The sequence below is a fragment of the Urocitellus parryii genome, chromosome 11 (assembly GCF_045843805.1).
Source record: "Urocitellus parryii isolate mUroPar1 chromosome 11, mUroPar1.hap1, whole genome shotgun sequence".
Classification (NCBI taxonomy): domain Eukaryota; kingdom Metazoa; phylum Chordata; class Mammalia; order Rodentia; family Sciuridae; genus Urocitellus; species Urocitellus parryii.
In genome coordinates, this window is record NC_135541.1 from 109,261,276 (window position 1) to 109,285,206 (window position 23,931).

Consider the following 23,931-nt stretch of genomic DNA (forward strand, 5'->3'; position numbering starts at 1 on the left):
ACTTAGATTTTAACATGGAAATACATTGTTACACTTTTCAGAAAAAATAATAACACTGCCCTGTATTGAATCAACTCAGAAGGAAATGATTGAGTTCTAGTCCTGGCCACTCTGTGAAAGGGCACTGCTTTTTGAGCCTCTCTTTTCTGTCTGACACTTTTATAGGAGAAAATAAATAGTTACGTGTCTTGACTTAAAAAACCATCTCTTCCATTTCCTATTGCGCTCTCGGCTCTGTGTAGAAATAAGATCAACAGTTAAAAATATTGATGGAAGGAAAAAAGCCAGTCAAGAGAAAGATAATGCCCTAAAGAAGTTAAACGCTATTTAATGAATGTAACTAAGTATTGATTTCTTTCCCCCCCTCAAGACTCCTCTGACTTTACTTCCCATGGAACACTAATTGTCTGTCCCGCTTCCCTCATCCATCATTGGAAAAATGAGGTTGAGAAACGTGTGAACTGCAACAAACTAAGAATCTATCTCTATCATGGGCCAAACAGGAATCTGACTGCGAAAGCGTAAGTGCAGAAGTGCTGCAGGCTTGGGGCCCCTGGCCCCTTGGCCAAGGGCCCTGTTGACATTCTTGCTTTCCCTGGTTCTTGACTTGGGACTGACCACGTGTGAAGACCAAAGACAGATGATTCATTCTTTTTTTTTTTTTTTTTTTTTTTTGAGAGAGAGAGAGAGAGAATTTTAATATTTATTTTTTAGTTTTTTCAGCGGACACAGCATCTTTGTTTGTATGTGGTGCTGAGGATCAAACCCAAGCCACACGCATGTCAGGCGAGCTCGCTACCACTTGAGCCACATCCCCAGCCCAGCCGATTCATTCTTATCACCACACAGTCTTTGCCCTGTACTAAGAGACACATCTTGAGACAATGGTGTTCTTTTGTGTCATATCCTGTCACTATCCCCAACAAAAGCTACCATGTAAGAGGCCTGAGATACCTGAGTTGTCAGCTAGGTGGCAGCCACTTTCTCTGGTAAATGAGGATATGTCACACCTCTAGGTTGCTAAAGAACGCACATTCTTATTTTCTTTTCTTGTTGGTGTGAATGGAACTGTCCCAGTATTGTAGAGTAACTTGATAAAAATTCTAAGGCTGTGTGTGTGTGTGTGTGTGCGTGCGTGCGCGCGTGCGCGCATGCGCATGTTTTCTAGTGGCTGTATTTTTCATACAGAAACCATCTAAAAAGTTTTAGACTTAAGAGTTTAGAAAATTCAGTGCGAAGGACTTACATCAGTGGCAGAGCACGTGTCTAGCATGTACAAGGAAGGCCCTGGGTTCAATCCCCAGCAAAACAAAAAAGATTGTAGATTGATTAAGCCTAATTATAAATTCCTAAGGGGATTCTTGGGAAGGAGGAAAGATTACCCCAGATGGTAATGTTAGTCCTAGTGTTTCTCTTGGGTTGTGTGTGTGTGTGTGTTGCTAGGAAATTTTGGCATGCTGAGTAAGTTCTCTACCACTGGACTACATCCCCAGCCCTGTCTTTTGGTTCTAAAGGAAATTTTTCCTTTCCTAATTATAATGTGAGGATCTGGGGTGAATACTTGTTCCTGTAATCAAAGATGAGATTATAATCAAAGATGCTCCTATAATCAAAGTTTTCTCTTCTTATTAGTAATCTCTCTCTTTATCCTTTCATACTGGGTTTTTTTTAATCTCCTAAAAAACAGGGCAGCAGTCTTTGGTGAATATATTGCCAGATTATTGACCTTTGGTGTTATAGTACAACTTTCATGACTGGTCACTTCAGCAGACAGGAGGTGTTGTGGCAGCAATGGTGGGCCTGCAGGTCTTCCTTGGAACAGAGTACTTAAATTGTCTGCCTTTGGAAGTAAATTTGATCTCACTTGATTTGCACTTTGAGCATAACTGTTTTGTTGTTCAGAATGTGCTAGTTGACTGATTGGAATTATTGTCAATTATACTTCTTTATATATGATGATGAGGCAGCTTATGGGCATTGTTGCCTTTCTGAATTAGGCATGTAATTTTTATCAGAAGTATTTATTGCAGTTCTGTCAAGTACACAATATTCATTGGAATAAGATGTATGTCTGTAATAAAAATCTTTACATGTAAAGAGCATAGGGAAGGTAAACTGAAAGTTATAGCATGTACTTTTTAAAAATATTTAGTTTTTTAGTTGTATTTGGACACATTACCTTTATTTTATTTTTATGTGGTTCTGAGGATTGAACCCAGTGCTCTGCATGTGCTAGGCGAGGGCTCTACCGCTGAGCCATAATCCCAGCCCCTATAGCATTCACTTTTATAGCTAAATATCAGAGCTAATTAATGGGTTTTCACAAGTCTTTATAACCAGGAGTGGTCGGCAGAAGGCATCATTGATGTGAGCTCAGCAGTGTTTTCAGGGTTTATTTTTTCTCTGAGGCTTTATCATAGTTCATTTCAAAAATCACTATTGAATGTTCATTCCCAACCCTGTCCTTTCTGTTCTGGCCAGGTCATATCAAGCTTAATATGAGATTTTCCTTTCTGGCTCATTGGATAGGAAAAGGTAGGCTGTTGTAGCTGTAGTGAGCAGACTGTAAAAATGACCAGAGGTTAGAGATAGGAAAACTAACTGGGTAAAGTTTACCTCTTCAAAATTTTGTGTGTATGTGTGTGTGCTTATGTGTGTGTTAAGGATATAAGTTCATTGATTCTGCTGTCTATCCTTCTAGCCCTGGGCATTTATGCAAAGACACCAAATCTGCCTCTTGTCCATAGAGGGATTGTTTACTGTTTGTTTTTTGTTGTATCTATGCAGACTCTCTATGTATGACATCGTGATTACTACTTACAGCCTTCTGGCCAAGGAGATTCCCACAGGGAAGCAGGAGACAGAGGTTCCAGGTGCAAACCTCAGGGTAAAGGTGAGGCTTGGGTTGCTAGGCAAATAGTTGGAGCCACATGTCATTTAATGGGAGTCTTTACAGCCTCAGAGATAGCTAAGGAATTTGCAGCAGTGCTCTAGTGTTCTTCCCCTTGTGGAAATGAGTAGTTCTGTCTGTATTCTGTCCCTCTTGTCCTAGATAACAACTTCAGTGATAAAAGTTGATACTTGGCACAGTATTCAGCTGTCTTTTAGAGCTAAAGTTAACTACACTGCTTTATGGTGGTAATAATCCCACAAATACAGGAAAGCCTCTTGTTGCTATTTTATCTTAGAGTATGTGGGGTATACTCTCATGATACTTTTTATTTTTAGTGTGCAGACTGTTATTTTAGTACCTGTGTTTTGGTATTAAGCCCTCATTCATTGTCTCCCATCTGCCTCCCAGAAAAGGGCATTGCAAATAATAGAGCTTCAGATGGGCCAGAGACTAAATGATAACCACGAAAAAGCCCCGAGTGTCTTCAGACAGATTCAGGGCATCTGTTACATGATGTAGAGGCTTTATCACATAATTATTGTGGAGACTCCTCCACCCCAAATATAGTATTGTCTGTCCCAAGAGCTATCTTTTGGGTTTTACCAGGACAGGATTCTCACAGATTTCTGTATTTAGGAGCTCTCTAGAACACTTTACCAGCTCATGGCACTACCCTGACTTCTTACAGATAACGAACTTCTCAGATTCTTTAGTTGTTCACCATCACTTTGGTGATAAACTCCAAACCTCTTTACATGATGTATCAGGCACTTTGCCATCTTGCTCTGCCAGTGTGCCTGCTCCTCCCTACCTCGTCTCCCTCCCTGTGACACCAGACATGCAGTTGTGTAGTCCCTGATGTGCTCCTTCACAGTTACGCCTTTACTCTCCCTCTTGATACAGTTCTTTGTCACCACTCCTCTTCCCAGGTTAATTGGGTTTTTTTTATAAGAGAGAGAAAATTTTTTAATATTTATTTTATAGTTTTTGGTAGACACAACATCTTTATTTTATTTTATTTTTTATGTGGTGCTGAGGATCGAAGCCAGTGCCCTGCACACGCCAAGCGAGTGTGCTACTGCTTGAGCCACATTCCTAGCCCAGGTTAATTATTTTTTAAGCTGCTTCAAGCATCCTTTTTGGACCACTGCCTTCCTACCATTTGGTTGAATGTCTCTCCTAGCCCCTTGAGCTTGCTCATATCATGGTATATCATTTATTCAGCAAATATGGAGTATTTTTTACTTGGCAGGCATTATTTTAGCTTATCCAGGATGACAACAGTGAATAAGAGCAGCTAGATTTCCCTTGTCTTACATTGAGTTATGTAGTGTGATTTACTGTATATACACCATGTTACACATCATGTTTCAGTTATGTCTGTTTTTCTCCCCTGCTAGATTTTGAGCTCATGAAGGGTGGGACATGCCCTTTATGTCTGACTTTGTATCTTACATTAAGTAAGATACAAAGACTTTAAGTAAATTTTAAGACTTTAAGTAAATTTTTATTAAATTATCAGATATTTTTATGGAGTGAGTAAATTTGCAAACTGAATAACTAATACACTCTTAGCCCATAACCGTTGCCAAAATGTGGCTTGAAAGAATAAATGAAAATTCAAATTAGAAAACATTCTGCTCTTGGGCATCTTATTCTCAAGGCCTGAGACTCTCAAGTGGCCTATGTATTGGAACCAGTTAAGAGATTCTGCTCCTAGTTTCTCGACTCAGATTATTGTAATAGATCTCAGCAAGTTAGTGTGTCAGATTGGGTCTCCTCAGTACTGGTTGGTCATTTCCCCTTATCTCCTTGAGGACATGTTCAGGTTCCCATAGTGTTGCTGGATTTCACTTTCCAGGGCAGCTCAACACCTTTGCTTCAAATAGTCTGGGCTCGAATTATATTGGATGAAGCTCATAATGTGAAGAATCCCCGTGTGCAGACGTCCATTGCTGTGTGTAAGCTGCAAGCCCGTGCCCGTTGGGCTGTCACCGGAACCCCTATACAAAACAACCTGTTGGATATGTATTCACTGCTGAAGTGAGTAACCTTGGGGTCATGTAACTCTGAACCCTGTCTGTAACCCTTCAGCATTATTTCATGTCTCACTATAAAGACTCTGATGTGTGTCAGAACATCTCATGTAGCAGATGGCAAGCCTGTAAGTCTTTAAAGGACAAAATAACTAATATTTATGAGAAAATATCAATGGATTGACTGACTGATAGAGGACTTTGATTACATTCAGTTCTTCTATATGCAAAAATATAGGAGAGATTGACATAAAGGAAGCAAAAGTCATCTTTCTTTAGTCCCCTGTATATTTTGGGCTCTTTCTTCTTTAAAACATGTACTAGACTCTGGACTGCAACTTACTGGAGGCCAATAGAAAAGAATGATGATTTAAAAATACTTTATTTTGTTCAAGTCAGCCCATAAGAGGATATGGAATTTCTTTGCTAGAATAAATTCTAGCTATTGGTTATATATCCTGGTGTGATAATACAGATATTAGTAATGGAGAAACTCATTTTTATCATGTGGTTTTCATTATTAATTTAGGTCCTTTTGATTTGTCTAGCAGAATATGCTGTGAAATTTACTCAAAAAATGATTGGATGACAGATGTAACAAAAAATCTAATTTGTTTTCACCTTGATTTTACTTTGAACCTTTACTGCTTTCTTCCCTGCTCTGTGTCCTTTCTCCACAAAAAAAGATTTCTCCGCTGTTCTCCATTTGATGAATTCACCCTGTGGAAAAGTCAGGTTGATAATGGTTCAAAGAAAGGAGGAGAACGGTTAAATATTTTAACCAAGAGCCTTCTGCTGAGGAGAACAAAGGACCAACTGGACTCCACTGGCAAACCCTTGGTAATCAAATTTCTACCTGTCCCTGGGGGAGCCAGGGAAAGAGGATGACTATATCCCTGAGGGGGTTGAACAGCCATCTGCTGTGCTTCAGGAGCCTCTAGTCTCCCTTTTTTCTCTGAGGAGGCCTGGGGTTGCATCTTGTGCCTCATGTTCCAGCAGTCCTGCTGTACACTCCTTTAGTTCTACAGAAGGATAGGAAATGCTTCCTAGGGGTCGGCTAGATTTCCAGTGTCCACCTGGGGAATTTGCTTTGTAGCATTTAGTTAATTCATATAGCTTTACCCCAACTTCCATTTTCTTTTATTCTTCCAGGTGAGGCTGCCTCAGCGTAAATTTCAGCAGCACCGTTTGAAGCTTTCTGAAGATGAAAAGCTGGTTTATAATGTCTTTTTTGCAAGATCAAGGTTTGTGCAGTGAAGAAGCACTTTCTCACATGCATTGTTTTATTCTTGTCTTTGCTTGGGAGTCAATAGAGGGTCAGCTTTCCCTAAACTGAATTTATGGTGTTATTGATATGTTGGATATCTATATTCCTTTTCTCTTCCCTTTTGTTCCTCCTTCTCACCCTGGCTCATCTTTGTCTCACACGCACATTGAAAGCAAAATTTTGAACCTTGTTTTCATTGGCTTCCTTGCATAGGAATCATGGGATCTGGTCACTGAAAACTGGATCTGTCTGTTTCACTTGGGGCTGTATTGGAAAGTTATTTCCCTTTGCCCTTTGCCCTTTAACCCAGCATCTCCCTGGGACTTTAAAAGAAACAAAACTGCTTTGCCATCCTTCATGTTGTTTGTTTTTTGTACTTTTACTAGAAGTCTTATCCTTCCCTGAAATCTAGATTGTTCTCTTCCACTTAATACTTCTCATTTCCAATGTAAATATTTTTTTTTTCTATTTATACTTTATATTTTTAGCTGACTTTAAAAAAGTTAATTTTTTTAATAATTATTTCTTTTGCAATACCTTTGGCTAGTGCTTGCTATGAGCTTGGCATCATTTATCAAGTCCACTTCTATAATTTGCCAAGGTCCACTTGCAAGCACAGTTAAGCAGTGACCATTGTAAGCCTGCTCAATTAGTGACCATTATTTGTGCATTTTCTTTTTGGATCTGAGGCAGATCTGCTCTGCAGTCCTATCTGAAAAGAGATGAAAGTAGAGATAACCAATCTGGAAGAAGCTCTAATAATCCATTCATCAGAGGTAAGCTGGGGGACTCATTTACTCATAAGTAAATATCACTAATGAAAAATGGGGATTCTGATTTAGTTAAATAGCAGATATGAGAAGTTGTGAATCCTAGGTCTGAAAGAGTAGACTTTAGCTAAGAACCTCAAACCAGGGTAAAATATACTGACCTGAAAACATAAGAGCTGGTGGTCTAAACTTCTTATAATTGCTTTTTTAATCTGCTTTGTTAAAATACATGTATGTCTATATAGAAAACCAGTATTTCATTTGGCTTCATAAAAGTGAGATATAATGATATTACTGAATCTCAGATCCAGCCAGTTCCCAATCCTTCCCCAGATTTCTCTGTTTTAAATCCTGTACTATTTCCTGGGGTTTGTCTTCTCTCTTGGAAGTGGCCCAGGAGTTTGGGTCCAGTGGGCCTGGGCAGACCATGGCAGCAGACTCACAGAGATCCAGCACCGTCCACATACTGTCCCAGTTGCTGAGGCTCCGTCAGTGTTGCTGCCATCTTTCTTTACTGAAGTCGGTAAGAAAAGGCCTTAGCATGGTGTCACGATTTCTGTCTTCTGCAGCTGGGATCCAGTTGGCTGGATCAATGGAAATGGTGTTTTGGGGGTTTTGTTTTGTTTTATGTTTTGGTGGGGCAGAGAAGAGGGGCTTGTTTATTTTGCTTTAAATGATAGTATATATTAATCTTGATGATTCCTGTGGTATTGAGAAGGCACACTATTACTGTTTGTTTGCTTTAGAGACTTTGAGAATGGGAAGTCACATTTTGTTTTAAAAGAAAATTCATGAATGCTTCAGTATGTTAGAATGTCATGAGGTTAATTTAGTTATTGGAGTTTAGGATTGAGGCTTTTAGGTCTAGATATGAAAACTCAAGTAGTTATACAAATTGAAAAACTGTCTTCACATTGAATAGAGGCACATCCAAAATTAAGAGGCATATAGCGTTAATTTCAGAAGCTGTTGTAATGTGTTTTGACCATCAGCTGCTTAATTAACTGTTTTATGCTAGCCGAAATAGGGAGAATGATCATATTATTTGTCCAAGTCTTTAAAAAATTCGATCATTTTGTATTTCTTTAATTGGTTGAAAAAAACTTGCAAGTACACACTTTAAGGAGGGTTTCTCTGATAAATTATTGAAGATAAATTACAAGGCGTTTTGCTCTGTGAAGTGTGGAACAATCAGAGCCTCATCAGCAAGTAATAATGCATGCTGCTTCCACTGCCCAATTGCTCCTGTCCCTTTCTGTGTTGTGCTCAGGTCCTGGATCCTGCAGATCTGAAGAGCGAAGGCCTTGTCCTGTCCCTAGAGGAACAGCTCAGTGCTTTGACCTTGTCTGAACTCCATGACTCAGAGTCATCTCCTACTGTTTCCCTTAATGGCACACCCTTCAAGGTGGAACTTTTCGAAGACACACGACAGAGCACCAAGGTACTTGTCACCTCTGTTCTTGGAAGAGGTATTTGGATTCTCGTTCATACCCTGTGTTGAGTGCCTCATTTGTCCCAGTGGGTACAGCCATCTGATGACAGAGGAAGAACTATTAGATGGTAGTAGTCGACTGTATTAACATCATTTTATGTCACAAAGAACAGTCAACCTTATTACAAACTGGGTATTCAGAGAGTGGTTTGGAACAGCTCTGCCATGCACACAGGTTTTCTGTCAGGGATTACGGGAAGGGAGGCTGCCAGGTTTATGCTAGGGATGGGACCTAAGCAAGTGAGCAATTTGTTTAGGGAAAGCTTGAAAGGAAAACCATAGCCTTGAGCCTAGGGACTGTGTAATACACATGAGCACCAGTTGCTTTGACTTGTTGAAAGGCTTCCATCTGTTAGTATCGCTTCCTGCGTGGCCTTCTATCTTTATTAGTCATTCTGTTCTATTTTTGTCAAAGCTTTTGGAAGGCTGAGCTGTTCTGTAACTTGAGTCCTCTCTTGCCGTCAGCTTGGAATGTGCTCTGTTATCTCCACACCCTGAAAGCAGGCCTTGTTTCTCTCTCTGTCATGATCTTAAGTTGCCACTTTGAACCTCAACCTCTCTTTTGAAATGCTTAAAAAATGTAAATTAGAAAGGAGTTTACTATGAAGGGAATGGAATTATTGTTATTTTTTTTAAAGAAGCGCTGCCTCTTAATTAAAGCATCTACTCAGGTCTTTGCCACAAATTGCTGAGATAAATAGAAGAATAGCCCCACATGTGGCTAGCATTCATGTCCTAGAACTCAGAGTTAGCAGAAACTTATATTCCTATCTCTTTGTCTTCCTTGTCATTGATAATCAGATAATACTTATTCACAAGGCTTCAAACATAAGCCCCTTAATAGTGGTTCAAACCTAGTAAAGTTGTTTCATGAGGGAAGAAATAGTCTTTCTGAAATTTGACACCAGCTCATGGACCATGAATCCAACCCCCCCCCCACCCCCACTTCATTTTTCTTAAAAGACCTACTGCCAGCTTTTTCATGGCTTCTTTCACAACCTTAAGATGCTGAGACACCTGGCAAATGAGTGTCTCTGTTCTTTTGTTAACTAAAAACATACATACCTGCCTTTCTTCCTGTTCCTGCAAACGTACAGTGCTTGTTTTTCTTCCTGCCCAAGCATCAGAATGTTCATTAAGATTGGAAAGCAGCATTGGGTTATCCTAGTAACAACAGCCTAGAAAGTGGGAATTAGCACACCTCAAAGTTTATCTGGCCCAAGCCCCTCTTTACTGAGAGGAATATGGGTTCCCACATGGAATAGCCATGGAGGTCTAAGAACTGTATTTGTCTCCTGACTGATGTCTGGTCCAGTTTTTTCCCCTTCCACTACTCAGGAAATTAACTCTAGGGCCCTTAGAGGCTTTTAAAAAAAATTATTTTAAAAAAAAATTATTTTTATATCTTTATTTTGATTATTTTTATATTGTGCTGAGGATTGAACCCAGTGCCTCACATGCAAGGCAAGTGCTCAACCAGTGAGCCTCTTAGAGGCTTTTGAAAGGTCTTTCACTTTAGCAGTCAAAAGAGCAAACCCAGCTGTTCTCCACAGTCTTGCCACTGTGTTTTTACTGACCACTTCCATGTGGACTTAAAAGCATCCTGAAGGTTTTAGGTAAATGCCCAGAGAGCTTACTTGGAAGCTTTAACAATTGCTGCTCCATCTGAACAGGTTCTCTCCTTCAGTGACATTTGGAGCAGCCCTAAAGTGGGTAGAGCTCTTTCACTTTCTCCTTTTGCAAGTATGAAGAGAGTACCTTCTCTGTTCCAGTACTAGGGGCCAGGGGTACAGAAATGAATTCAACATGTGCTATCTTTGACCCCTTGGAGCATATCAAGTCCTGGAAGAGAGAGATGATTAATGAGCAATTAAATGTAGTGTAATGAGGACTATAATAGTAGGGACAAAATAGTAGCACGGACAGTGAATGTAATCCATACTTGGGGCCTGAAGAGGGCCCCAAAAGGACATTAGAGGGAACAGAATAGACAAAGGTGAGACTCGGCATGGCTTTCTGAAGGACACTTTTGATGTGATTGAAGTTCCATTTGAGGAGGTCATTAACAAGAAGTGATCCTAGAACAGTAAGCAGAGGCAAGAGCAGTGAAGATCGAGCCTGTCGTTCTAAGGAGCTTGGGCTTTATCCTTAGTGGGGAGCTACGGAAGGGGCTTCAGCCAGGGCAGGAAGATGACAAGCTTACATTTTAATAATAGCTCCTGGTTACAGAAGGGTGAACAGGGTAGAGAGGGGTCAGACCAGAAGCTTAGAAGCTTTCCAGGATAGAGCTTCAGTAATGTAGGCAAGAGAAAATGGAGAAAAGTGAATTGCTTCAACTTGCAATGTTAATGTAACCTTTTCCCAGATATCATCTCTGTTGGCAGAGTTGGAGGCAATCCGAAGAAATTCAGAGTCCCAAAAGAGGTAAATGTGTTTTCTCATTATCTAAGCATTGGTTATAATTAAGCAAGAAAATCTGATATTGCTGATAGTCATAAATCTTAGCTTTTTATATCAAGGACCTCAAGTCATGCTCAGCAGAAAGCACTGAGGTTATATCACAAATTCTCCAAGATTTCTAATTAAAATATTTGTGGAACAGATTGAAAAGGACATCCCTAGAGGATCAGGGAAAGACAGGCATCTGAAACAGTGATTAAAAGTAAAGAAGCCAGGGAGTGACATAGGAAAATCAGGGTGCTGCAGCAGCACTGCCGATGTGCTTCTGAAGCTGGGTGGGGAGCCCGGGATTATTTCCTCATTGTTACACTTTACACATATTTTGTACATCAGCGTTTGTGTATATGAAATACTTCAAACATTTAAAGCTTTAATAAAAATGTGGCTTGGGGAGGTAGGAACCCTAGTGCCGTGTTGTTCTGTGACACAGGATGGTGTCCTTTTACTGCAGGAACACAGATCTCTGGATGAGCAGTAGGCCCCCAAATAAAAGGAAATTGGAGTAGTTATTTTATTCTACTATTTTTTTTTCTGACTTTGTGTAGTACAAGAGAAGAATGAAGTCTCAAAATAACTGGAAGCATTTTAAGCTTATAGGACAACCTAAGTGTGTGCCTATAGTGCTTCATGTCACCACATGAAATACTAACACGGGCTTCTTATGAAATATAGAGAAGTTTGATGTGGCTCATGGTTCTGGAGGCTCAAGTCTTAGATTAGGCAGCACCATTGTTTGGAACTCTGAGAACAGCAAATGGCAATGGCAGGAGCATTGGCAGAACAAATGGTTAATCAGAAGCCAGGAAGCAGAGAGAGACTAAATGGAAAAGATGGGATCCCACGATTTCTTTGGTGGGCTCACCTTCAGTGACCTATGCAACTTTGTTAGGTCCTACCTCTCAAGGGTCCACATCGTTTCCTTACACTTCCTCCCTGGGACCTATTCTTACATGTGGGTCTTTGGAGGACACTCATCCAAACTGTAGGAACAACTTTTTTCCTTAGGTAACTTTTTTCCTTTCTTTGTCTCTTAAGATTAACAAGGGCATTAAAACCCTACAGATGAGTTTGTTTAATCTGTTAGTGGAGTTGGTTTTTATTTTCTCCTTCTTTCCAGTGTCATTGTCTCTCAGTGGACCAGCATGCTGAAAGTGGTAGCACTGCATCTTAAGAAGCATGGATTCACTTATGCCACCATTGATGGCTCCGTCAAACCCAAACAGAGGATGGACTTGGTGGAGACGTTTAACCACTGCAGGGGCCCTCAGGTACAAGCTGGTACAGCAGAGCTCTATAACCAAGGAGTAAATTGTTCCCAGTTATACAGAGAGCACGACAATACAGCAATTCGACTTAAAAATATTCACAGCTTTGATTTCACCAAGTGTTTAAAATGTATTAGACATTTATTGGGGTCCTTATCAAAGTGCACAAGTACTCTAAAGAGAATAAGATGTGAGGACTAAAAGGAGACTCAGAGCAGAGTTGGTTAGGAGCAGGAGAATCTTTGTGGAGAAGTCAAGCCTTGAAGGATAAATAGGATTTTGATATGAGGAAACCTGGAAAGAAATGGAAGAACAAAGTCAGATGTGATTATAAATATGCAAAGTTGAATGATAGGCAGGAGAATTAAGGCAAATGAGGAAAGGGGTCTGATGGGATACACATATCTGGTTAGTGGGAAGTTTAAAGATGTGAGAGTTTTTTCAGAGGTGAAGCATGGGAGATGTCAATGCATGTTTTAAAAAATAACAGCAGGAGAAAATTTGATAGGAACACATTGTTTTTCTATTTTGATCTTGGGCTTAAACCTGATAGGAAAGGAAAATGTGTTTATTTTGTGTCACTCTTAACAACTTTCTGGGATCATTAATTTAGAAAGAGTAAAGGTTTATGTCTCACTGTTTTGGAGGTTTTGGTCCATGGTAAATGGTTCCTGTCGCCTTTGGGCCTGTGGTGAGACAACATATCATGGCCGGAAAATGTGGCAGAGCAGAATGACTTGCCTCACAGCCAGGAAGTAGGAAAAGACAGGAAGGGGAAAAGGATGGGGGGCCATTATTTCTTTCAGGGGCACACTCCCAGTGACCTGAAGACCTCCCACCAGCCCCCACCTCTTCAAGTTTCCACCACCTCTTAACAGCACCATGCTGGGGAATTGGGTCTTGACAAAATGGATCTTTGAGGGACACTTAAAATCCAAATTATTGCAGATGTATTATGAGACCAAGACTGTGTAGAGTTAATGGTTATGTTTCTCTTTGAAGGTTATGCTAATCTCTCTCTTGGCTGGAGGTGTTGGTCTAAACCTAACTGGAGGAAATCATCTTTTTCTTCTGGATATGCACTGGTAATGATTCAAGATTTATCTTGAGTTGTCACAGCATAGTAGGGAGACCACTGGGTTAGAGGGACAACAGGCAGTGTGTTCTGCTTCTTTGATGGAGATGCCTCTGTGCATACATGTCTTTAGGTGCAGGTCTAAACAGGATATAGGGCTAGTCAGTGTTCCTGAATTCCTGAGTAAGCTTAAAATGATTACTTAAAATATCTCATTCACTTTATCATTAGTCTAATATCCATTTCCCTGGAAACTGGGAGCACAGCTTTTCCTCGTAGCTAAGAGCCCAGTTTTACTTGTCCACAAAACCACATTCCAGACATATAATCCTAGGGAATCTCAACCTTAGAAGCATTACTCCAGTACTGGGGATGTAGCTCCATTAAAAGGTGAAGAAATTTTCTAATTATGTTAGAAATACACTTAATATAGTCTTTGGATTTGTTGTATATTGTGTCCATGCCAGGAACACAACAGTATTGGTAAGATGAGTAAGTTAGTGTATGACCAGGAAAAGTCTCATAATTAATTACCACTTTCTAGTTTTATAGTTACGCCAATCAGGGATTGCTGCAGAGGTACCATTGTTGGGATTGTGTGTCTAATTATCCAGGCTGCCCAAATTGGTACAGACAGACCAACCTATTGTCATCTTCCAGGAGGTTGTGCTTTAAATCTTACCTGAGGCTCCCATGTGCATAGTAGTGAGGAAAGCATACTAGGAATTAGGCTGTTTTCTGAGATGGAGAATTGTTATCCAAGATTTTAAAGAAGTGAGATGAGAAACTAATTGCAATTTGGTAAGGAGGATCTATAAAGAAGGTTACAAATTAAGTGTTCTTAGTTGAATCATAGAATACTAAAGTTGAAAAGTTAAATTTCAGAACATTTAGCCAGTCCTCATGTTTATATGTAGTCATCTGAAGCCTGGAGGGCTGAGACTAGGTAACTTGCCCAGGGTCATCCAGCTAGCTAAAGACTGTATTTGACTATTGGTTTGACCTTGTTACTTATAGTTATCAACCGATGATAGTGCTAAGAGTTTTTATTAAAGTTTCTAGTTTCTCACTGGAGGGCAAAATGATAGCTGGCACTAATCTTGCTTGGTCCAGTGTAGCCTAAGATAGGAGTTGACAAAGTGTTTCTGCAAATACTTCAGACTTTGCTGGCCACATAGTTCTTTGTCATATATCTTCCTCTGGGTTTTATTTTCTGAAACCCCTTTTAAAAATGAAGCAACTGTTTTTAGCTGAAAATGTATACAAAAGCAGTATGTGGGCTAGATTTGGCCCATGAACCATAGTTTACTGTCTCTGGTGTAGGATGTCAGAACCTCTAAATGTTACCCCTTCTCTAACAGGAACCCATCACTTGAAGATCAGGCTTGTGACAGAATTTATCGAGTAGGGCAGCAGAAAGATGTTGTCATACACAGGTAAGTAAGGGCTCTGAGGACCATTCCTAGTGTCTGTTTTTGTGAAAGCCTTCTTTAGGTAGTGTTTTAATAGAATGTAAAGTATTTGGTGATCACATTACTCATGATGCTTCTGAGGCATACCATAGTCAGGAAAGAAACAAATAATCTGAGATAACCTTGTAGTTTGGTCACTGCCGGAGAGGAATAAGCTTGTGTATGACAGTCCAGGTAAGCCGTGAAGGGGCTCACTTTTTTTTGCTTTTAACTTTCATTATGACATAATCTCATACATATAGAAAAATTGCAAGAAGAGTAAAAGAGTACCAAAGATTCTCCTATACTGTGTGCATAAACATATGCATCAGCTTTTTTCTGGACCATTAAAGAGTAAGTTGTAGAGATGATGTTACTTTTTCCTAAGTATTTTAGTGTGTACATTTCCTAAAATTATGATACTGCTTACTGCTTTAATCTATCACGGTGGCACTATTATCTTATCAGTAGACCTTATTCAGTTTTACCACATGTTCCAGTGGCACAACAGAATAAAATCCTGGATCCTGTGTAGCATGCAGTTGTCACAACTTTGTCTCCTTCAGTCTGGCACAGTGCCTCAGTCATTGTTCTATGACACTGACTTTTAAAAGAGCACAAGCTCACTGTTTTGCCAAATGTTCCTCTATTTGAGACCTTCCTGTCTTTAAAAACAACACAATTTGCCGTAATGCTACAATGTAGCACTCTCATTGTGGCCCTTTTTCTCCTTCTTTTTCATGACCAAGTTTCCTGAAGAATTTGGAAATTGCTGTCTGATTTACTTGCTTACCTCCCATTCATTCCTCAGTCTTTGCAAACTGGCTTTCACCTTTCTCACTCCACTTAAGCTGCTCTTGCTAAGGGGCACCATGACTTCCAGTCTTTTCCAAATACATTGATTCTTTAAATTTCTTTTCTGCCCACTCTGGTATGTCCTTGCCTTAAAATTTCTATCCACTCCAGTAAGTCCAAAGTCTATATCTATAGTTTCACTGTCTCTGAAACTTCCAGCCTTGGATATCCAAATTCCTGCTAAATATCTGAATCTGCTACCCACACACTCATCTGTATATATTATTCCATTTGTATATTCAGCTCCTAAAATGAATACCTGTGATGTACCCTCTACGTAGCAAGTACAATTACATGTTCCAGGGTCAAGATGTCAAACTGAAATTGCTTCTTTCCACCACCTCAAATCTACTTTTTATTCTGTATTTGTTGTCTTTGTGAGAGGTGCCACTGTTTACCTAATCAAAAGGCCAGAAACTCAACTCCTCTCTCTTTCTCACTTCTCATATGCCAAGTCCTCTAGTTGTGTTTTCTGAATGTTTCTGATGACCGTTCCTTTCCATCACACTGCCACCCCTTTCTTTCTAGCTCTACTGATGCCTGTCCTTTGCATCACCCCTGGAGGGCTCTTCCTAACTCCTCAATCTGATTCTGCGGTTTTACTCCTCAAATTCATCAATGGCTCTTTCTCTAAATGTCTTAGCATGGTATGCAGAACCACTTGTGATCTGGCCCTGCCAGCCCCTTGACTTTTGCCACTGGATGACTGATCTTCCTCCAGCATAACCATACTCTGAAAATTCAACTGTGATATATCACACATTCCCATTCCCTGGGATACCCTCCCTACCCACCTACTGCTCCCTTATCCCATCTGGCAAACCCTTGCTAACCCTACAGGTCGGTTACACATTAAGAATTAACCCTTTAATGTCAATTTCCTTGATTTCCTAGACATACTTCCATTGTAACACTTACTAGGTTGTATTATTCTTGGATTTTCTTATCTCATGTTTTCCTTCAGAGCAAAACTCTATTCATCTCTTCACCCCATCCCTAGCATAGTACATGATACACAGCAGGTGCTTAATCCATACTTGTTGAATAATGAGTGATTGACAACAGTGGCACTTCCTTAGCTTGAAAAACCTCTTTTTTGTGTGTGTGAAATAAACAAAAAATTAGACAGTTTGTACTTAAACTGACACACATATGCCTGACAGAAATTTGATCATGTAGAAGCCTCTGACCCTATGAAATGGAGCTATTTGAGTGAAAGCTAAGTCTGTATACTTTTTTGAATAGGGATATCTTTTGCTTATTTGTGGCTTTCTCAATCACCCTAAGCTGCAGAATGAAATCACAAGTCTATTTGAGAGACATATTTTAAATGGGCATATATTTAGTCAAGTGTATTTGGATCCCCTAAATACAGAGTTCTTATTCAATCCTAAGGAAACCTAAAAGAAATCTCATTAAAAGATGAACATAATAGAAGTTTGAATGTGTTATATAAATACACTGCTTTGAGTTTCTGAGAGTGTGCTTATTTGTTTGCTTTTTTAGATTTATTTGTGAAGGAACAGTGGAAGAGACCATCTTACAGCTCCAGGAAAAAAAGAAAGATCTGGCACAACAGGTTCTGTCAGGGTCTGGAGAATCTGTCACCAAGCTCACCTTGGCTGACCTCAAAATCCTTTTTGGCATCTAAGGTCCTGTCTATAGAGTATAGAATAGTGCCATTTCTGATGTGGTAGGGTCCAGGACTAAAACCCTAGCACGATCCCTGAGCTCTGTTCTTGCGTTCCTTTTCACCTTCAAGCCTTAACGCTCTCCTCTCAAAATGGGGAATAATCTTATCCCTAGAATTGAGGGTGGGTTATCATATTCAACAACCAGCACTCATGTTAATCAATCAGTTTATTTGAAGAATGGCACAGAAATTAATCCATTTTTTCAGATAAAGAAATGCCTTGGAGCTACATGGTTTTGAAGGCCATCTCTCACAGATTGGATTTAAGCTTCAGTAAAGCTCAAAAAACCCTGTGTTTCTTCTCCGTCCTGAGCTGTTGGGAAAAGCAGTGTTATTACCATCCCCGACACAGACTCCACCCATCTTTCCATCTCTTGGTGCTGGTGAGGCTGCTCCTGTGAATGTCCCTCTGGGCTGAGCAGCGTCGATCCCCGTGGCCAGCCATTCTCTGCAGCCATTGCAGTCCAGGCAGAATTAATTAGTCCAGTCCTCTCAGAATTAATTTCAGGGAGGTGCTTTGCATATAAATAGATGTTAAGTATCTGTGCCGTTTAGTACCAGCATGTCTTTTTGGTATTTACATCATTGTTTCATCTAGTAGTATATCAATATCAAATGTCATTTAGGTTGTGTTGGTGATGGTGGTGGGGATTGAACCCAGGAGTGCTCTACCATTGAGCTACTCACCTAGTTTTTGTTATTTTTAATTTGAGACATTCCTAAAAACTTACTTTCCTAATTTCTGCTGGGAAGAACTACACGATTCTTTCTAGAATCGTGTAGTTCTTCCCAGATAGAAATATTTCCTCAAAGTTGGATAAAGAAACAAAACCCTGTGTTAACACAGTCACAGTAGGGACTGAGACACTGTAGTGTTCAAGTAAAGCTTCCCTCTAAGGACCAAATATTAAAGGCTTATAAATATAATGGGGCCCTGGTGGGAAGAATTCTGATCTGGGCCTTTGACTCAGCTCTAATTCTAGTTTCCCGTTAGCTGGGCTGCCTGGCCAGCGTTGGAGATTCAGGGTGCTCCTGGGGCACTCTCCTGCATGCCCATGCCTTTCTTAGAGGCCACAGTGTGGGTGCTTTCCTGGAGCTTGAGGGGGGAGCTGGGACTGGTGAGCCTCCTGTGCCCCATGTCATTTTGTGCCTGGCTTTATCTTAGTTCCTTCTGCTTTATGTTCTAGTGACTTGAGCACTCATCATCCAGGGCAAAGTAAGGAGTCCAGGACAGGGATAAGGACCCTGGGTCATGGCCAGAGGAGTGGGGTGCCAACGTTCACTAGGCACAGAGCGGACCTGAGCGGGTGTCCCTGGCCTGACTTCATCTTGGTATCAGTGGGAGCCCCCAGGCAGATCCCTGCACAGAATGGGCATGTTATTGTGTATCTCACTGGACACAGGACTCATCAGTGTTTTTAGGCCATAAACTTCAAGAAAAAGAGAACCCTAACAAAAAATAGTCAGCAGAGGGATTGTATTAGATGAGTCTTTGAAGAGGTTTCTGGATGTCATAAGCCTCAGGAAAGTAATGATGGCCTCTGAGAGCTGATGGTCTTTGCTACTGTGCAGGTTACCAATCCTGAGTAACCCTCCCGGACCTCGCCCTACTCCCTGCTTGGTGAGGATATTTTTCTTGAGACTCAAATGATGCCATCCTCTGGTTGACTTTAGCCTCCATCTGTAGCAGGGAACTAACTGTTTTTTCCAGAAGCCTATTTTTAAATTCATGCATGCTGCTTTTTCCTGAGTGAGACGTTTACAAGATCAGATATATTCATTTTCCCCAGTGAAATGACTCACTTTGGACCATTTTGCAAATGGAGGACTTTGCTGCTCGTTCTCCAAGATGGCGCATCTGCTTTTGTCTCTCCATTCAGATGAGGCTCTGGAAGCTCCCAAATTTGAATCATCTTATAATGTATTTATGGGGGGAATCTGGAAGAGAAAAGGGTTGTAGAATTTGGATTCTGAAAAGAATACAGAGGGCTGGGCATGTTGCTCAGTAGTAGAGTGCTTGACTAGTATGCACAAAGTCCTAGATTCGATCCCCAGTACCACAAAAAAAGAAACAGGACAAAACGGAAGTATGTGGAGGCTGGGAAGGAGCATTGCATCTGTATATATTTTTTTAATATATAAGAAAGTTTATTATCCCCAGTTATCAAAATGTTTATTATCCACACCAACTCTGTTTGTGGAAGTGGGCTGGCCAGGTTGGACAAATGTATGACCTAATTCACACCAATAGAGATGGCATTTCAGATTCATCACCAGAGGAGGAAAGGATGGCAAATCCCTGGCTGCCATTTCCAGCACAGCGTTCTTCAGACCTAAAAAATACTATCAATCAAATGGGCCTAACATGTATGAAGACTCGAATTGGGTATAAACAGATACACACATACACACACAGAGATATGAAAAATTGTGGTATATATGTGTAATAAGAATTGTAACGCAAAAAAAACCAAAGTACATGTATAAATTGGCATGAACGAATTGGCGTGAAAATACTCTATATACAAAGATATGAAAAATTGTACTCTATATGTGCAATAAGAATTGTAATGCATTCCACTGTCATGAATTAAAAAAATAAAATCAATAAAACTAAAAAGAGGAAAAAAATTCTCTAATAAAAAAAATGACTTAAAAGATATCTAGAGAATGTTTCATTTATGTCCACAAGATTCTTCTGATCTACAAGATTGATAAACCCTTAGGCAGACTAACCAAAAGAGAAGATTCAAATCAAAATCAGAGATGAAAAAGGAGATCTCACCACAGGCATTGCTGAAATTCAGGGAATCATTAGGAACTATTTTGGAAACATTCCAATAAAGCAGAAAATCTAGACGATATTGACAAATTTCTAGGCATTTATGCCTTACCCAAATTGAACCAAGAAGATATAAACCTAAAATACCAATGTCAAGGAATGAGATTGAAGCAGTAATAAAAAGCCTCCCAACAAAGAAAGGATGGGACCAGATGGACTCACGTGAATGATACCAGACCTTGAAAGAAGAGACAGTGATTACAGGTGGAATACGCACTTTTTTCCCCCTGACTCCCCTTCAAGGGCTTGAAATGAACTGAGCCATGTTCAATAATAGGAATAAATACCATTTTACAAATGTTGCCTCTGAGCAGAGCCCCACTTCTGAGCAGTGAACCCACCCCTTCAAGAGGACCATTATTGCTCCATTCATTTAGCCCTGGGAAGTTGAGGCTGAGAAATAGTGAACCGTTCACCTCAGATAATGCCGCTCTGTGACACAGTACACAAGAAAGACTTTGCAAGGCAGAGTGGCCTTTGGTGCTTGTTAGATGTGGATTCCTGGCCCCCATACTTTTCCCGACTGACAGTACTTCCTGCATGGGACCCAGGAGTCTACTTTTAAGAAGTTCCTGGTGACTCTAACAGGCAGCCTAAGCATACACTCTCGGGAAGCAATCTCTCTTAGCAAGCCAGTTTCCAAGATCAGACATGCCTGCTTCCTGAGTGACAGCTGCCACGTGGCTGACATGTGGCAGTTTGACTTGGGACACTTAGGAAAGTATTAAAGGAGATGATTCTGCACAGCTCATTCTTTTAGTCAAGACTCTGATCAGTGACTGACATTTTCAAAGGAAGAAGCATGCTACTTGGGGCTGGGTTAGGGTTTGGGACATGAGGACTGCTGGTGTTTGTGTGTATGGGGGGGCACTACCCCCAAAGAAAGGGGGCCTGGATACCAGTCTTGTCATAGTTGGAACCCAGACATTTAAGGGACAGCAACTGGATACAACAGACCTATTTTTATGTGAATATTTCCTCCTTCATTCCAGGGCATGACAGTCTTTCTAATTAACTCAGGCTTTTTTGCCACAAACCCTAGTGAAAATGCACCATTTTGTTTTGTAAGGAGGTACCAAAAATATTAAGTTCATACCAATAAACAGAACTGGGCTCAGCCACCAGAATAGACTGAAAGGTTTCAGAGTCACACAGAGAGGCTGAGACATTTTGCAGTCCTGTCCCGATGCCCAAGTGAGGACTGAGATGGTGACCTTGGAAGGTGTAATAGTTATTCATTGCTATGACAAAATACCTTAGAAAAGCAATGCAAAAGGAGGAAAGGTTTAATTTGGCTTTATAGTTTCAGAAGTTTTAGATTGCAGTCACTTGGTCCTTTCTCTTTGGGCCTCAGGAGGGAGAATGTTGTGGCAAGAAGCATTTGGTAGAGCAAAGCTCCTCATCTCAAGGTGGCCAGGAAGCAAAGTAAAATTGGAGAGGTGAGAAAGGGGGTCAGGGACAAAATGTACCCTTCCACGGCATGCCCCCAAGGACATGCTTCCTCCAACTAAGCCCCCTCCTAAGGTTTCTACTACCTCTCAATCATCTTGAGTTGTAAATCCTCATAATTATGAGGTCAGAGCACCTATAATCCAGCCACCCACCAAAGGTCACACATCTGGACACTGTTGCATTGGGGACCAAGACTTTAACACATGAGGTTTTGGGATATTAAAGATCTAAACCATAATATGCACCCATCACAGCCCTCAAAGGCTGCTGGCCACCCGACAATGCAAATGCATTCAATCCATGTCCAAGAGTTCTAGTCAATAGTTCCAGCATTGCTTAAACCTCCAAGTTCAAAGTTTCCTCTGAGATCCAAGGCAAGCTCTTCCTTGTGAGCCCCACTAAAATATTTTAAAAAATACTCCCAAGATACAAAGACATAAGATAAATATTACCCTTCCCAAAGGAAGGGATAGGAAAATAGCAGTGAGGAATTTGTCCAAAGGAAGCCCAGAACCCAGCAGGTGAAACGTTCAGTATTGTAGCTCTGTGTCAGCCTCTGGGCCATACCATGCCATCATATGAGCTCCACAGTGCTTGTGATGTCATTCTAGGCCTGACTGCCTGTGCCTGCTGCTTTCCCTTGTAGATATTTCACATCCTTGGCATCTCCGTGGCAGCTTTCACTCTACTATCATAGCTTCATGCATTGCCCACTTAGAGGATTCTGATCCTGACACACACTGCCTTGTTTCCCAGAATTTCTTTTGAAATTGCAATGGAAACCTCCATGATCCGGACACTCTTGCATCCTGTTTGCTGCAAGACCAATACCATGTGGAAGATGCCAGGGTCTGCCCCTGGCAGGAGCAGTACCTGGGCCCACCACTGCAGCCTCTGAATGCCTGGACCACTGAACCATGGGACAGAAATTCTAGGGAAATAATTCCATAGGCAACCCTGACTGAGCAAGGTGCCCCAGGACTCTTCTCTAAAAACTATCTTTCAAATGAACTATTGGTACATCCTGGAGTCTGCCATGGGTGGGGTCTAGATCATTCCTCAGATGCTTGCAAGGCATCTTTCCTGGTGCAAAGTACTTGGCTTCTTTATAATTATCTTGGTTTCTTCAGTAACCACACCTTCCTTGGCCTCAAGGCTAAATATGGTCCTTTTCTGGACAAACTGCATTTTTCAAATCTTTCTGCTCTGCTTTTCTCTCCCAGTTCTCACTGTGAACTTGACAACTGGGAGAAAAAAGCAGAGCAGAAAGATGCATAAAGCAGCTTGCAACACCCAATTCAGAGCCAGACACTGTGTGACTTGAAATTTGCTCCACCAGATTAATTATTCTGTCCTGTTTAAACTTGGCCTCACACAAAGTCTCAGGCCACGGACAAAATATAGACAGGCTCTTTGCCAGAATATAACACAAATGGCTTCTAGTCTAAGACCCAGCAGAGTTCTTGTTCCCATTGGAAACCTTATCAATCCTGTCAGCAGTCTGATCTTGTGAGCAATCACCAGAAGCACCAACTAGGCTCAACTTACAGCATTCTAAGCTTTGTCTAGCCCACTTCTCTTGCCTTTTCCAAATTCTTCCTGGAAATCAGATCCAACAGCATCTGATCCACATGGTCAGATATAGTCACAGTGATGACCCCATTTTTCAGTACCAATTTTCTATATTACTCAATTTTCTGTCACTGTGACCAAATACCTAAGAAAAAGAACCTAAAAAGAAGAAAGATTTACTTGGTTCGTGAATTCAAAGATTGCAGTCCATGGACACTTGTCCCCATGAATTTGGGCCTCGGGCAAGACAGAACATCATGGTGGGGAGCACACAATGGAGCAAAACTGCTCACCTCCTGGTGGGCAGAACATAGAGAGGAAGGTGCTGGGGGAAGTGCGTCTTTCAAGGGAATGCCCTCTGGAACTTAGTTACTTCCAGGAGGCCCAGCCTCCTGAAGTTTCTGCCACCTCCCAGAAAGCTACCTATCTATCAATGAATGTATGAGGTCACAGCCTATATGATCCAGTCACCTACCAAAGTCCCACCTCTGAACTCTGATACACTGTGTGACAAGCCTTCAACACATGGGTTTGGGGGACATTTAATATCCAAACTGTAAGAGGAGGCATGCAGACATTATTAGCTCCGTGGAATCCCTGCAGCTGAATTTTTGTCCATAAGTGCAGGGAGCTCTTGGTGATGACCTGTCGAATTCACAGATAGTTAGTGTTTGGGGCATTGGTTTTGGTCTTTGGATTTTAGTTCTTTGATTTTTTTGTTTTTGTTTTGTTTAGCGTGTGTGTGTGTGTGTGTGTGTGTGTGTGTGTGTGTGTGTAAGCTAGCCTCCTTAGTTGGTGTTGCTGCTTA

The 23,931-nt window shown here is 40.8% G+C and overlaps 1 protein-coding gene across 1 annotated transcript in view; it reads left to right on the plus strand.

The window, feature by feature from the left end:
• Ttf2 (transcription termination factor 2) overlaps window positions 1–19,816 on the plus strand; it is a 39,373-nt gene extending 19,557 nt beyond the window's left edge. Inside the window, exons 11-23 of the mRNA XM_026407287.2 lie at window positions 371–521; window positions 2,788–2,893; window positions 4,755–4,936; window positions 5,616–5,769; window positions 6,082–6,173; window positions 6,890–6,972; window positions 7,356–7,489; window positions 8,237–8,407; window positions 10,824–10,882; window positions 12,036–12,186; window positions 13,186–13,268; window positions 14,620–14,694; window positions 17,071–19,816. Coding sequence (XP_026263072.1) covers window positions 371–521; window positions 2,788–2,893; window positions 4,755–4,936; window positions 5,616–5,769; window positions 6,082–6,173; window positions 6,890–6,972; window positions 7,356–7,489; window positions 8,237–8,407; window positions 10,824–10,882; window positions 12,036–12,186; window positions 13,186–13,268; window positions 14,620–14,694; window positions 17,071–17,215 — 1,586 coding nt within the window. The 3' untranslated portion in view covers window positions 17,216–19,816. The remainder of the gene's footprint in view (window positions 1–370; window positions 522–2,787; window positions 2,894–4,754; window positions 4,937–5,615; window positions 5,770–6,081; window positions 6,174–6,889; window positions 6,973–7,355; window positions 7,490–8,236; window positions 8,408–10,823; window positions 10,883–12,035; window positions 12,187–13,185; window positions 13,269–14,619; window positions 14,695–17,070) is intronic.
• Window positions 19,817–23,931: the final 4,115 nt, after the last annotated feature.